This window comes from Pogona vitticeps, chromosome 8 (genome assembly GCF_051106095.1).
Source record: "Pogona vitticeps strain Pit_001003342236 chromosome 8, PviZW2.1, whole genome shotgun sequence".
Lineage (NCBI taxonomy): Eukaryota > Metazoa > Chordata > Lepidosauria > Squamata > Agamidae > Pogona > Pogona vitticeps.
Genome location: NC_135790.1, coordinates 18,206,777 through 18,221,584, shown reverse-complemented (window position 1 = coordinate 18,221,584; position 14,808 = coordinate 18,206,777). Strand labels below are relative to the sequence as shown.

The following is a 14,808-nucleotide window of genomic DNA, read 5'->3' as shown; positions in this document are numbered from 1 at the left end:
ACTCCTAGGCCACACACCCCTATTTATTTGTGTCCTTGTTTGGTGTATATTCCCTTTTCCTCACCTCCCTGCGGTCATTCTAACTGACCCATGTAGTTCCTTCCTTCTTACCTAGGCCTACTTGCTCAATATTCTTTTAAGTACAATGGGCTATGTTCCTTTTCTCTCATCTCCATTGCCTGGCCACATCAACAACCCTAAATCTGGGTCCCCTTTTATGTGCTGACCAATTTAAGACAGCTGCCAGATAGCTGTGCTCTCCTCTTTTTTCAACACCCTTCCTCTGTCATGTGCTTGAACCCCTGAGCACAGTTTATTCTGTTCTTGGAAAACATTTTCCATTTTATGGTTGTTGTGGGTTTTTCGGGCTCTTTGGCCGTGTTCTGAAGGTTGTTCTGAAGTGTGTGTACACCCACAATAAGACACACTAATCATCCATCTACAGAAAAAGACAAAAGCCTATCTCACAGCCATAAATACTGTACTCCCAAGCCAACTACACCAGAGCACAGAGTGCTGTCCTCTGAAGATGCCAGCCACAGAGACTGGCAAAACATTAGGAAAAACAACCTTCAGAACATGGCCAAAGAGCCCAAAAAACCCACAACAACCATTAGATCCCAGCCATGAAAGCCTTCGCGAATACATTTTCTATTTTATGTTTTTTTATTACGTTTCTTCCATGTCTCTATCAAAACCCCAATGTTTTTGTTAGCAATGCAATGCTAGCATCTCTCCTTCTGGCCCTGCCACCTTTCTTCCAACCTTGCTGGTTTTCTCAAGAGTAAGAGGGCATGCCAGCATTTTTTCAGCTTGCAGAATTGTGTTACATGGCCTATGTGTTTTGGACTTAAAACTGCCCAAAGTTTTCGCTTGCACAACCAGTGGCAAAGGATGGTAAGAATTATGGTTCCCAGCAGCAATGGTTCCCTAGCACTCTCATAGGAATTTGCAAACTGGTCAGAATGGGAAGTAGGCAGAAGACGTTCATCGGGGGCTTTGAGCCATACAGCAGCCACACGCACGGAAGCAGCCCCATTGTTGCGAAGAGCTGTGTTTAGGGGAGGGACATGAAGTCAGTGGTACAGCACACACCTTTCAGACTGAAAGGTGCGAGTTCATTTGGGAGCACCTCAAACCAGACAAGATGAAAGATCCCTGTTGGACACCATGGGGAGCCACTGCCAGTTGACGTGCTGGCTTAATTGTACAACTGCCTCAACCCAAGAGAAAGCAACTCAATTTCCAAGGCACAGTTTGGAAGCATCGTGTTTCACGAAAAGTGTTACTAAATGGGGCCTAATGGCTCATGGGTTAATGTTAATAAGTGAATGAACATTTCAGATGTGAATATAACATGGAACATGTCCTCAATTGTTCTAGACATTGATTGGGGTCCCCTTTCAACACTTTAAAGAAACAAGGATAGGATCCACCTCTGTTCTGTGCCCTGTCATGGCAGCACAACCTTCTCCAGATCCTGCCTGGCCTAAAAAAACACCAGTATATTTTCCACCCTGATGCACTATCAGGAACATAAACACAATCCTACTGAAGAATAATGTGGCTGGCTTTTCCCTCTTCTTGTGTATTGACCTATTAGCTTCTTAACCCACCAAATTAGGTAAAGGTAAAGGTTCCCCTTGACAATTTTTGTCCAGTCGTGTTCAACTCTAGGGGGCGGTGCTCATCCCCATTTCCAAGCCATAGAGCCAGCGTTGTCCGAAGACAGTTTCTGTTGTCACATGGCCAGTGCGACTTAGACACGGAACGCTGTTACCTTCCCACCGAGGTGGTCCCTATTTATCTACTTGCATTTGCATGCTTTCGAACCGCTAGGTTGGCGAGGAGCTGGGACAAGCGATGGGCGCTCACTCCGTCGCATGGATTCGATCTTATGACTGCTTGGTCTTCTGACCCTGCAGCACAGGCTTCTGCGGTTTAGCCCGCAGCGCCACCACATCCCAGGCAACCCACCAAATTACCCAGGCTTTAATCCTGTACCATTTTCCTTTATCCAGTCTTCCCCCAGTAAGTAGTCCATAACATTCTGTGGCTTTGTGACATTCCCAGTTCTCACTGGGCTGTTTGAGGTGTTCTTTTCTTCTTTCTTTCTTCAAATTCGACTTCTGCAAAGAAGTGAGGGTCCACATGAGCATCACCAAATAAAAAGGCCATTGGTGGGAAATGGTAATAGCTAAAAAAAATCTTGAAATAATGGAATGTGCTGATTTATACCTCGAGCTGCAAAAGTGGAAATGATTTTGTGTGTGTGTATGTGTGGTTAAAACATAATACAAGAACAGCCCAGCCAAAGGGGGATGATAGCAACCAGGCAACCTGTGTACCTGCTGAACTTGCCATCCAGATGACCAACACTAGGGATGGGTATCTTGAAAGCCTCTGATCTTCCTTCTGATAGCCCTTTACCTTTAAATGAACTTGAAGCCTTTCCACTACAGCCCTGTGTTCTATAAAAGAGGACACATTGCCCACCCAGTCTCCAAATTGTGGGGTCCCATTAAACCAGCCAACATCTTCTAGCGCATAGATGGTCTTGTTTGTTTGTTTAGTTGCCATCTTTGGAGGCAGAGCTTGTTTCTAGTCATGAGGTAAACGAGCAGCCCCTATTTTGTAATCCATGCGTCCCACAGCCCAAACTAATGGAAGGAGGAATCACAGTTCTGCTGTTTCCTGTATTCAGTACCCCCATCTTCCCTCTCCTGAAATCCATCTTCTCATTTCAGTACCAACGCCCAAAGGGTAGTGAGTAGATGAAACATATAGGTTTAAACGAAGACCCTCTTTGGATGGCCTGCAAGGTTTTCGACACACAAAATTACCAAGCCGTCTATTTATTGTAAGGCTATAACAGGGGGAGTGGAAATGGAGGATATTACAGAGAGAGAAAAATAAATAAACCTCCAACTGTTCGTTGATGAAGAGAGAGCATATTGAACTAAGCCTCAGCGTAAAGTTTATTAAAGGTCACACTAATGAATGCCTTAATTCTAGAATTATAAATTAACTCATGTGGTTTTTGCTTTGTGAACAACTGTGCTTTTCTGGATCTAACCACCCCTGTAATGCATGTGGATACAGACATATGTAGAGAAAATGTGATGAGGAAATATTACTACAGCACCACCTGCTGAATAATGACATTAATTGCACATTAGGACCACTACGGATCAGATTGTGTGTTGTTGTTTTTTTGCAGACTTGCTGAAAACAGAGGACTTAGTATATACAGTATGCACACAATGGCCTGTGTGAAGAATTCACATGGATTTGTCTTGCTGTTGATCCATGCATTTGGAAGTTAGAATGCAGTGTTTGAAATCTGGTGTATTTTAAGTGAAATGGTAAACACACACACACGTTAAGAAACCTTGCACACTTCACCCATTCTCCGCAGCTCACATGTGTTGTTTCAGTAATCTTTACACCGAGCCACTGTCAAACCTATCTCAGACACAAGGAAGAAAAAGCAGAGAAAACAGAAGCTTGCTTAAAGCAACCCAGTCAATTTGTGGTCGGAAGGGGATTTGAAGCTTTGGTTTCCTAACTCAACTCAAAGCCAGCCCTACAATTTTGCACTGAAGCAATAACCTCATGTAATAGATGCTTGATAGGAAAGGGAGCAACTTCTTCTGCTGAGCCCCTATCCCTGACATTCTCCTCTTGTGGAAAACAAAGCTATCTGTGCCCCATATACAACCGAAAAGAAGGCAACTCAATTTCAGTTGAGTTTGGAAGCATAAGAGGGTCAGTTCAACCACCAATCTGCTCAGCTTCTGGTACAGGAGGGTTGCCCTCTTATCATTTCCTCCATACTACACAATACATTGGGTCAACCTTACCACTTAGGTGCAAGACGACCCATTTTTGGTGTGGGGTTCTAAACCCGGCCCTATTTCATATATTTCACAATGCATCTATATACACTGATAGACTAATAGACATTACCACCTTTTCAGCTTGCAAAACAAAATGTGAAAAGAGCGGGGTATAGACAGGTATTTCACTGAATTTAAACCAACATTTCAACACAACAGATCAACACAAACTGCTATACAGGGGTATTTGCTAGGTTGCTTTTTTCGATAAAACATCCACCAAAATAGAGAGGTGAGGGAGAGAGAGACAGAGGAAGAAAGCAAAAGAAAACAAGACATCAAACAACAGTCCTCTATTGTCGATTTAGAATTATGATTAGCCCCGGCTTTTGGAAGCAGTAATTCTATCTGAAATTTTGGACTGCAGTGGCAAAAAGGAAATGTGACTGCTGGAGAGAGTAGATCAATATCTGGAGGAGATAAAAGGCAACAGAGAAATTGGCTGATAACTATTCAGATCTCGTGCAGTCCCACCTTCCTGAAAGGGTAATTAAAGCCAAATTCTAATTAACATGTACTTTGCCCCCAATCAGAAGCATCCTTTACAGAAAAACTAATGAGGCTGGGAAAATGGGCTCTTCCTTGTGGATCTGTCTCAGTAAAATGAAAGCATCTCTTTTAATAAGTTGTGCTGTTTTAGAGAAACAAAAAGCTCTCTAAATTGTTAGGTGCAAAAGACTGCAGGCACCTTATCTGGCGACAGTGAGATTTTGATGTGACCTCCTGATGGAGCCGAACGACAAATGACATATGATTCGCTAACCTGTTATGTTTAAACTCCAGCAGCTGCTTCAGGCTTGGAGAAGATACATGGTGGCAGGGGTCAGGGATTGTGGGAAGGTAGTTTTCAGCAGAGAAAGTATCTAATGTACCCAGGGCTGCACTTCCACTATAATCCAAATCCAAGATGAGGAGTGGATGTTTGCTAGGAGCTGCTGATGGTTTCATCCAATTCTAAGTAGTAGCTGAGAGATCGCCCAGTGATCCTTGGGACTTGAACCTTGGATCAACCAAGTCCCAATCCAGCACTCTAACCAAGGTGGTTTATGATACCTTTTCCTAATGTTTGAGGTTTGGGAGAAAGCAAGCTACCTTAGATGGTACCAGGCCATTGATCCATTACTGTCCACTCCAAGTGGCTTCAGGTCTTCGAAATTATTTCCTACCCCCACCTCGAGGTAGTCTCCTATCCTCATAGTGACTGGGTTTGTCCCTGCTTAGCTTCCGGTTTCAAACGAGATTGGGGTGCTCTGAATGAAGGGGAGGGTGTTCCCTGCTAGCCCCTGGTAGGTCATAAGTTAGCCAGTGCAGCACACCGTGTATGCAGATGGTGGGCAAGAAAGAAGAAGAGGGTTCACAGTGAAGTCTATCGTGGTTTGGTCAAAGTGTGTTCTTGCTGCCACCGGCTGAATGAGGGACCCAGGCATTCAGATTTCATTGTAATTTTGGGTGTTCCTTGGAACAAGATTGCTAGCACTTCATTTCCCCCAATATTCACCAAGTTCTCTCTTTGTTTGCAGATGGACAGGAGTGAGTTCCAACAGGATTCAGTTCTGAAGCAGCTGGAGGTGCTCAAAGAGGAAGAGAAGGAGTTCCAGAATTTGAAGGTAATTGATTGCAGGATACAACTTTACCCTGAAAAAGGTTAAGGTGCCAACCTACCGATCCCAAAATCAAAACTTACCATGGACATCTAGTTTGAGGGTTGTTTTTTTTTAAAAAAAACATTTTTACCACATCTAAACTTGTTGGAGGTAAAACTTCATCCCCTCAGGCCCACTGCTGATGAATGGGATGAAACAGTACCATGTTCCCCCGAAAATAAGACAGGGTCTTATATTAATTTTTGCTCCAAAAATGCATTAGGGCTTATTTTCAGATGTTTTATTTTACAGTCATGTCATCTTCTGGGTGCTGCACAAGGGTGGAGGCAGGGCTTATATTATGAGCATCCTGAAAACCATACTAGGGCTTATTTTCAGGTTAGGTCTTATTTTCGGGGAAACAGGATACTATTCATGCTTTTGAAGAAATATATGTGGTCTGAGATAAAAGCAGAGGACGGCAGCATTGGATGCAATGTTCTGAAAGGGGATTCCAGACTCGTTCACTATAAGCCAACGGACACTTATATTCATGTTGCCTGCCAGACTATAATATTGAAGCAAGAAAGAGAAATAATTCAATTAAAAGGCCTATTTCTACTTGGAATCGTTATTCTCCCTTGGCAAATTCAAAGCCACACAGTGCAGCTTGACATCATTATTTATAATAAAGCAGGAAAGTTTGATCATGAAGCGAAAAACTCTCAAAGACGTGCAGTTATTTACTCTTACAAAAGACACCCCCTACATATCAAATATAATACAGAAGTAGAATTGTATAACTGCAAGGTGGAATTTTATTTTACATTCCATTTTTTTCTCCAGCTGAAGGCCATGAAATGGACTGTTATAAATCATACGTAGTGTTTTCAAGTGACAGTCTGGAACTTTTAAAGGATAATTTGCACAGAAAGGACATTTATCTCTTTCTTATTTTACTTCGATCTATTTGTTTTCCCAGTATATTACCAATTTCTGATTTCAATTACAAGAGGTGTGTTCACTCCCAGTTGCTCTGCATCATGGAGCCTGCAGTCTTAGACTCCCTGTCTCTCATGTACGATATTATGGGAGGACGGGGTACTCTCTCATCTTGAGGAGGCTACAAAAACATGACACAACCTGTCTGAACAATCAGGAGATCAAACTAAGACGACAACCAGCCTTCGGATTTAAATTCTGTATACAATTTCAGGATGCTGTGTTTAGATAGCCCCTGGTTTCGGCCACTCTAAGTGAGATGCAGCCATCATCTTATCCAAACAGCTCTGTATTAATTCATAGCAGAAAACAACACATCGGTAGCAATGGAGACCAATGACTCTGATTTTATGTGGGTGATCAATCTGCTTTGGGTTTTAGTTAGAACTTTACAGGAGTCAGGGACGTGGTGGCGCTGTGGGCTAAACCGCAGAAGCCTGTGCTGCAGGGTCAGAAGACCAAGCAGTCGTAAGATCGAATCCATGCGACGGAGTGAGTGCCCGTCACTTGTCCGAGCTCCCGCCAACCTAGCGGTTCGAAAGCATGCAAAAATGCAAAAATGAGAGTAGATAAATAGGTACCACCTCGGTGGGAAGGTAAATGGCGTCCTTTGTCTAGTCACGCTAGCCATGTAGGATTGTCTGTGGACAAATACTAATTCTATGGGTTGGAAATGGAGATGAGCACCACCACCTAGAGTCAGACATGACAGAACAAAATTGTCAAGGGGAACCTTTAAATTAAACAGAATCATTTATGCTTTTCTTCCAGGATCCCACAAATGGATATTACAGTGTCAACACCTTCAAGGACCACCACTCCACGCCCACCATCTCTCTTTCAGGTTGCCAGCCTGAGATGAGACCGGCCAACAAACAGCGCGTGCCTACAGGCATGTCCTTCACCAACATCTACACAACGCTTAGTGGGCAGAACCGCCTCTACGACTACAGCCAGCGCTTTGTCTTGGGCATGGGGAGCAGTTCCATCGAGCTCTGCGAGCGGGAATTCCAGCGGGGCTCCATGAGCGACAGCAGCTCCTTCCTGGACACCCAGTGCGACAGCAGCGTCAGCAGCAGCGGCAAGCAAGACGGTTACGTACAGTTCGACAAGGCCAGCAAGGCCTCGGCCTCTTCTTCCCACCACTCCCAGTCCTCCTCACAAAACTCAGATCCTAGCCGACCCCTCCAGAGGAGAATGCAGACCCATGTGTGAGAAGGGACCTGAGGAGATGGGAAATGGAGGAGGCCGGGGGGGGGAGGAAGAGAAAGCAGGACAGGACAAACCAACCACTGGAGGTGGCCAGAAGCAAGGTTCTGCCACCAGCGAGGGACCCGGCTGGATATCCACACCTTCTGGGCAGCGGGGAAGCTGTTCCGTAGTTTTATTTGCACTTGGGTAGCTTTTAATTCCAGAAAGCATTTCTCCCTCCTTCTCTAGAGTGAAGACTTCATGGCGAAGGGAGTCTAAATGAGCCTGCAGATAAAACGGTCCAAGCCAAGAGACGTGCATCTTTCTTCCCAGGACCTGTTGACCCCCATTAAGCAGGTGGAGAGAACCTTCGGCAGCTGAACCCAAACTAATTTTAAGCACAATGTCTGTTTACTTTCGTAGCAGACCAGGCATAGGGAAATGGGAACAAAGGAAAGCAAAAGACAACACGCAACTTACTTAGACGGAGACAAAACCCACAAGCTCAGTTTTCCATCTATCGCATACCTGCCTCTTGTTTCAGAGATCAGCCAGACTTACAAACTCAACTCCACAACAGTACAAACACCCACAGTCTTTATTGGGACACTAAGGGGATCTGGTTCCTCCCTCTTTCATTCTGAATAAAGTGAGCCACTTGGCCACATGATGTTTTGAGAGGGGACATGGTCTTCCCATAGATCAGTCATTTTGTATTTTCCAGTTCCTGTGCCCCACAACTCTAGGTGGTGGTAAGCGCTAAACATGCTAACTTTCTTCTTCAGATTCCTGTCAACCCCTCTGGCGGTAGTTGCTTCATGGAGGCAAGATCATGCTCTTAGTGGCTTCTCTCCTTCCTCTCCCATTGTGACACCACTTCCTAACTGTGGACCTTTTGGAAATGGTGCGCCTTCGAAGCTGTTAGGTTCACCAGCCAACTCCCCTTCCCGATGCTTAGCGCTATTTGCAAAACTGTAATCCCAAAATGTGTTCTTCGAGCAACCTCAAAGAGTGTGCTTAATTTAAAGAGATTCAAAAGGAGGGTGGGGCGGGAAACAGCCATTGGTGTAACTTAATGTGCACTGACTCCTGATTCTGGTCTTTTCTTTTTCATTTTCTTTCTTTTTTAAAAAATTAACGTACCTTTTTAAATTTCTGTTGGATGTTTCGTGTTCATAATATTACAGTCTGTCTTTGGAGGAGCGGAAAAAAAACCCAATTGGAGTTGAGCACTTTTAAAGAGTCTCTTCTCAACAGAACATACACAGACGGACGCATACATACACGCACAACAAACCTATTCCGTTGGTCTTGGTGGCAAAGGAAAGATCAGTCAATGGAAGGCTCAGCTATGTGACAATCGCAGATCAGGCTCCCCTGAAGGATGTGACATGGAGCAGAGGGTGTCTTCTTACTGCTGCTCATGCATTTTCTGCTCTTACCTCACACACACACACCCCTGCCATCGATATAGCACAATTAGAAGATTGATGCAAGAGCGGTTACAAGCCCCGTTGCCATGGGTTCATTTGGAAGCTTGCCAAACCAAAAAAATAAATAAAAGGTGTCAATCCCAAGACAGAAATTACACAACCCATTTAGAGCAGAGGAGGTGTCTGGAATGTGGCTTTCTGTGCTGTCGGTTCAGTGTGTAGAGTTAGACAAAAACAAAGCACTCCAGGAAAATGACCAGAGGTCACCCAGAGGGTAGCTAGCTTCTACACCAGTGGTGTCGAACTGTGGCCCTCCAGATGTTCTTGGCCTTCAACTCCCAGAAATCCTGGCCAGCAGAGGTGGTGGTGAAGGCTTCTGGGAGTTGAAGTCCAAGAACATCTGGAGGGCCACAGTTCGACACCACTGTTCTACACCGTTGCCCTTGGCTGCCATCGGCCATATTGTCGGTCGAGCGCCCACGAGGGGCTTAAAAATGTAGACCATGAGTGGAGAATGTATGTCTCTCTGGATGTTGCGAGGCTGCAATTCCCATCTCCTCTAGCCAGCATAGGAACCATCAAGGATGCTAAGAACTGAGAACAACCGGACAGCCACATGCTCCCCATCCCTGATGTAGATGATTGTACTGGCCTGGTGTACATTTGCTGTATCTTTTCTCCTTGCCGTTGGCCGAGGGTTCTAAACTTTTGATTTATTTCTTGCACTAGCAAAGAAAGTAAAAAAATAAAGAAGAGCCTTGTGGCACCCTGGGCTCTCCCTTCTTTTGGTCTTTTCTCCGTAAACCCAACTAGCGTCATGGTGGACACAGGAGAAGCCTTGAAAGAGAAGACTGCCTGCACAGAAAGTGAGGCATGGTCACTATGGCCTGGGTTCTATGACAGATGTGTCCATATGGAGTTTATCAGTCTATTGCGGGGAGGGGCAAACACACATCAAGGTGGAATCTAGTGGCATCTTGAAGACTTGTGAGTCTTACTTAGCATCAGCTTGGGTAGACTTTACCCCCACTTACTCAGATGCATGGAGGGTAGTCTTGGTGGGCAGATCAACATACACAGGCAGGATGCAGGCGGGGCAGAGGACATAACATTCGTAGAAATGCAAGTGATCCCAGCAAGGTGGCAACTGTAACTAGTCTTTAAGGTGCCACCAAAACGCTTTGTGAGACTTTGCAATATACTCACGTGGCTTCCTCCCCTGCTCCAAAATTTCAGCAAAGGAAGTGTGTATCCAAATCTTAGGAACTGTACCAACAAACAAGACACTACAGAACAGGAGAATGGATGGTCTGTCTATGGTTTCCAATGGAGAAAACAAAAAATCATCATAAATTAACGAAGTGTCAGAACAACACCAAAATCAGTTTGCATAGGTTTCAGGAGGTGGGCTAACCATTGCAATCATTTAAAACAGCTTCCAAACATTGTAAGACACTTTTACAGGAGTGAAAAAGGACTTCGCAAAGCCATTGAAATGTATTGAGTCGGCTTCAATACATTCCAATGAAGGAAACATTGTTTCACACAGCAATGTTTCCTATGGGGATTTTCACTCAGCGATGGCAATCCGTTCCAATTGGAACGGATTAACCGGTTTTCAATGCATTCCTATGGGAAATGGTGTTTCACAGAACGATGTTTCACACAACGTTGATTTTTTTATGAACCAATTAACATCGTTGTGTGAGGCACCACTGTACTTGAAACACTCTCATAGATCTCAGCAAGAAATCTATGCTGGCCTGTAAACCTTGTCTGGATGCTATACTCTTCCTTCTTTTGAAGGTAGCTGGTGGAAAGCAATCACCCTACCACATTCACATTTCTAACCAACTAACCAATGGAGAGGTGTGCTGGGAGTTATTTTCCAAGAAACATCTCAAAGCCACACTTTGCCCACCCGTGTCTCAAACCTCAAAGCAGCCTGGTCTTCCCAAAGGGGCCACAGACTGCATTGAGAAGCTTTTGATCTCAAAGGCGTTGGTACCGTATGCAGGACACTAGAATGTGGCTCACTCCCACTGAGCTAGACATCACTCCAATAGGTTTTCATAAAAGGATGGGGAGGAATCTAGGTTAAATCGTAGGAATAGTACTGTATCTAAACAGGTCATTTGCACAATTAGAAAATGGCTAACCTCAGGTCCTCAGGTCAAGAACTGATTTTTCTTTAAGTGATTCATCAATAGAAGATTCTTGCATTCCACAAGGTAAGTATATGCATATATATATATGAGAGAGAGAGAGAGAGAGAGAGAGAGAGAGAGAATGGCTGAGGAGGGATTCAAACTTAGGTCTCCAGAGTCTGCAGCCTTTACTCTTTCCACTACACCACACTGGGCATCTATGATGTCTTGTGTTCAGTTTGTTCAGTTCCCCTAAAAGGTAAGATAATAGCAAGGGGTGGATCCCATGAGGTACTAGTCCCTCTCTATTTCACACCAATTAGGTCTCATCTAGAGCACTGGTTCTTAACCTTGGGTTACTCAGGAGTTTTGGACTGCAACTCCCAGAAGCCTTCACCACCAGCTGTCCTGACTGGGGTTTCTGGGAGTTGCAGTTCAAAAGCATCCAAGTAACAAAGGTTAAAAACCACTGATCTAGAGTACTATGTCCAATTCTGGACACCACACTTTAAGAAGATGACAACAAACTGGAACAAGATACAAGATGGTAGATACCTGGCTCAGCAATGCTATGAGCCAGAAGGATCTTGGATTGTCATATATCACAAGCTGAATATGAACCAACAGTGTGATGTGGCTACAAAAAAAAAGGGCAAATGCTATTTTAGGCTGCATTAATAGAAGTATAGTCTTCACATCCTGTGAGGTACTAGTTCTTCTCTATTTGGCACCAGTTAGGCCTCATCTAGAATACTATCTCCAGTTCTGGACACGTTAGGTTCAAAGGATGCTGCTCTTATAAGTCCGGTTCTGGACACCAAACTTCAAAAAGGATGCTGACAAATTGGAATAAGCTCAGAAGAGGGCGACAAAGATGATCAGGGGTATGGAAACCAAGCCCTATGAGGAAACACTGAAAGAACTGGTCATCTTTAGCCTTGAAAAAAGAAGACTGAGGGGAGATAGGACTGCACTTTTCAAATACTTGAAAGATAGCCATACAGAGGAGGGGCAGGATCTGTTCTTGATCATTCCAGAGGGCAGGACACATAAAAAAGGGCTCAAGCTACAGAAAGCCATATATAGGCTGAATATCAGGAAAAACCTCCTATTAGAGCAGTACGACAATGGCACTCATGACCTCGGGAGGTGGCGAGTGCTTCCAATGCTGGAAGCATTCAAGAGAATTGGACAAGAATCTGTCAGATCTGCTTTGATTTGGGTTGAAATCGATGGCCTTATCGGCCCCTTCCAACTCAATTATTTGGCGATTCTACGGGAAAGAAACCGTTCAAAATCTGGTGGGGTGTTGTGGCCATCTCGTGTCGCTCTGTAGCTGCAAGGTGGAGACTGCAAACTGAAGAGATGGTGTGTTAAAGTACCTATTTCCACCTTGCTTGGATATCCAGTTAATGCGCCAACGAGAGGTCTGGCTGAGACTCCGAACACTGCTCGTTCTGTTTTTTTTTTTTATGCTCACAGACAAGACGCTGCTGCCTAGAGCCAAGATAGCAAACAGAAAAGTGGCAGTCTATATCAGTAAAAGATTGAGATCAACTTGAGGTGGCATGTTAGGTACCACTGTCATTGTTGTTCTTGTAAAAGAGGGGGTAAGAAAAATTGTGGATATGCTTTGATGATTTGTATCTTCTAAAAACATGTGCTCTTGCTGCCACCTACTGGCCATATGTTAGCATTCCAACTTGTAAATCTAGAAAGCTTTCCAAATGCCCTCGGGTTCAGAACAGGATGGAGCCCCCTCCCTCTTCAGCCTCACACATAATTCATGAACCTTGATTAATATGCAAGTATTTGGCAGCAGATCACCCCTTGTGAGCAGTTAATGATTTGTTCAGAGACGCAGCTGCCTGCCAGCATTTTTTTTAATTTTACTTTTTTTTTTTTTTTAAGTTTACTATCTATGGCAGGAGCTTCTTCGACCATCTGTTCATTAATATGTAACAAGCAACAGTGATGAGCAATTAAACTGGCTGCAAATTAACCAATTTGCTTGGGGAGCAGGCTTTTGAGCACTTGTTTGTTTCATTAAACCTTAAATTCGTCAGGAATCCAGAGGAATGCAAAAACTGCGTCACGGCCATAGACTGATTGCAAGTCCCAGCTCAGAAAGAAGAGGAGATTTGTGGGTTATTAAGCAAAAAACATTCTAGCCCAGATTTGCAAATCAAGCTTTCAAGCGTGTGCTCGTGTGATGTCCACAGGCAACACAATCATTACAGAAGAGTTGGGTTGCGTGGAATCAAAATTGGCCCTACCATTGGGCGAAGTGGGATGGCTGTCTCAGGCAACAAATTCTGGGATGCGATAGCAAGCTTTTTAGATAACGGTGCTGTATGTTGTGTGTCCCGTTCTTCAACCTTGAAGCCAGGGGCGGGCATCAGCCAAAGCTCCGGGGGGGGGGCACACACACCCATCCCAAGACCTTGGCGGGCTTGCTTGGAAGCAAACATTGCTTATCCATTGACCATTTATAACCAGTTCTTTCAAGGAGCTTAATGGGACATAAACAGAATTGTCTTGTTTCACACACCACAAAAACACTGCAAACCTTTTGTGAACATGAGAAGCAGCAACTTACCAGTGGTTTAGTGGTCAATTCTAAAGTATAGGCCACTCACATATTGGTAAGGACAGTGTAAAAATACAGGCAGCTATGTCAGTCCATATGGGGGGGGGGAACCCACTTGTTAACCAACCACCAATAGCAATTCTTTTGTAAAGCTAAGGGATCTTTAATGCCCATTCAAGATGGGGCTGCTAGAAAATACTTTTCACCGATTAACTCAGAGTAATATTTAATTTTGCTCATCTTTTCTTTCTATTTGTTAAGCCGCAGGGAAAGCTTGCAGGTGAACTGGGCCCTCATGGATATTCCAAGTCTCACCTGCATTCTAAATAATAATATAATTACCGTATTTTTCTTTGTATAAGACTATACTTTTGTCTAAAATCTTTAGACTAAAAATTGAGGGTCGTCTTATACATGGAAGTAAGCTGAGGAGAGAACAAAAAGTGGAGGGGAAAGCAGGGGTCAAAGTGATCCTGCAGGGCTTTGATCCCTGCTTTCCCCTCCACTTGCTAAACCCCACTTAAATTTATTAATTTTGGGTTAGAAAAGTGGGGGGGCGGTCTTATACATGGGGGCGTCTTATACACAGAAAAATATGGTACATAACTTAAAATATGGTGCTACCTGTATATATTAAGCCACTGGCTCTTCTGCAGGGATATCCTGCCCTCTTTCCTCCACCTGGATAGTTCTGGCTGTGGGCCAGAGTGTGATGGCTTCAATTAAAAATGCTTCCGAAGCAAATATAAGTTGTTGAGCGGCTTAGTGAAGGCTACCATCCACAGATAAAATAAGACCACCACATGCATGTCTGCTGTGCCTCAAGCTACAGCCCATCCTGGCTCTGCATAGTTGTGAAATCAAGCCTTCCTCTGACCACACTTAGGTATGTTGAGAAATTAAACAATTTTCCCTTAGGAAAATAGGATAAATCTTGGTATACAAATTCATGGGCCAGTTCTA

At 44.1% G+C, this 14,808-nt stretch overlaps 1 protein-coding gene across 6 annotated transcripts in view; it reads left to right on the top strand.

Moving 5' to 3' along the window:
* Nucleotides 1-9,874, top strand: part of KIRREL3 (kirre like nephrin family adhesion molecule 3) — an 846,407-nt gene extending 836,533 nt beyond the window's left edge. For all 6 annotated transcript variants that reach the window (XM_078379823.1, XM_072978974.2, XM_072978972.2 and 3 more), the window contains 2 exons: nt 5,420-5,506; nt 7,256-9,874. In XM_078379823.1, coding sequence (XP_078235949.1) covers nt 5,420-5,506; nt 7,256-7,699 — 531 coding nt within the window. In that variant the 3' untranslated portion in view covers nt 7,700-9,874. The remainder of the gene's footprint in view (nt 1-5,419; nt 5,507-7,255) is intronic.
* The last annotated feature ends 4,934 nt before the right edge of the window (nt 9,875-14,808 follow it).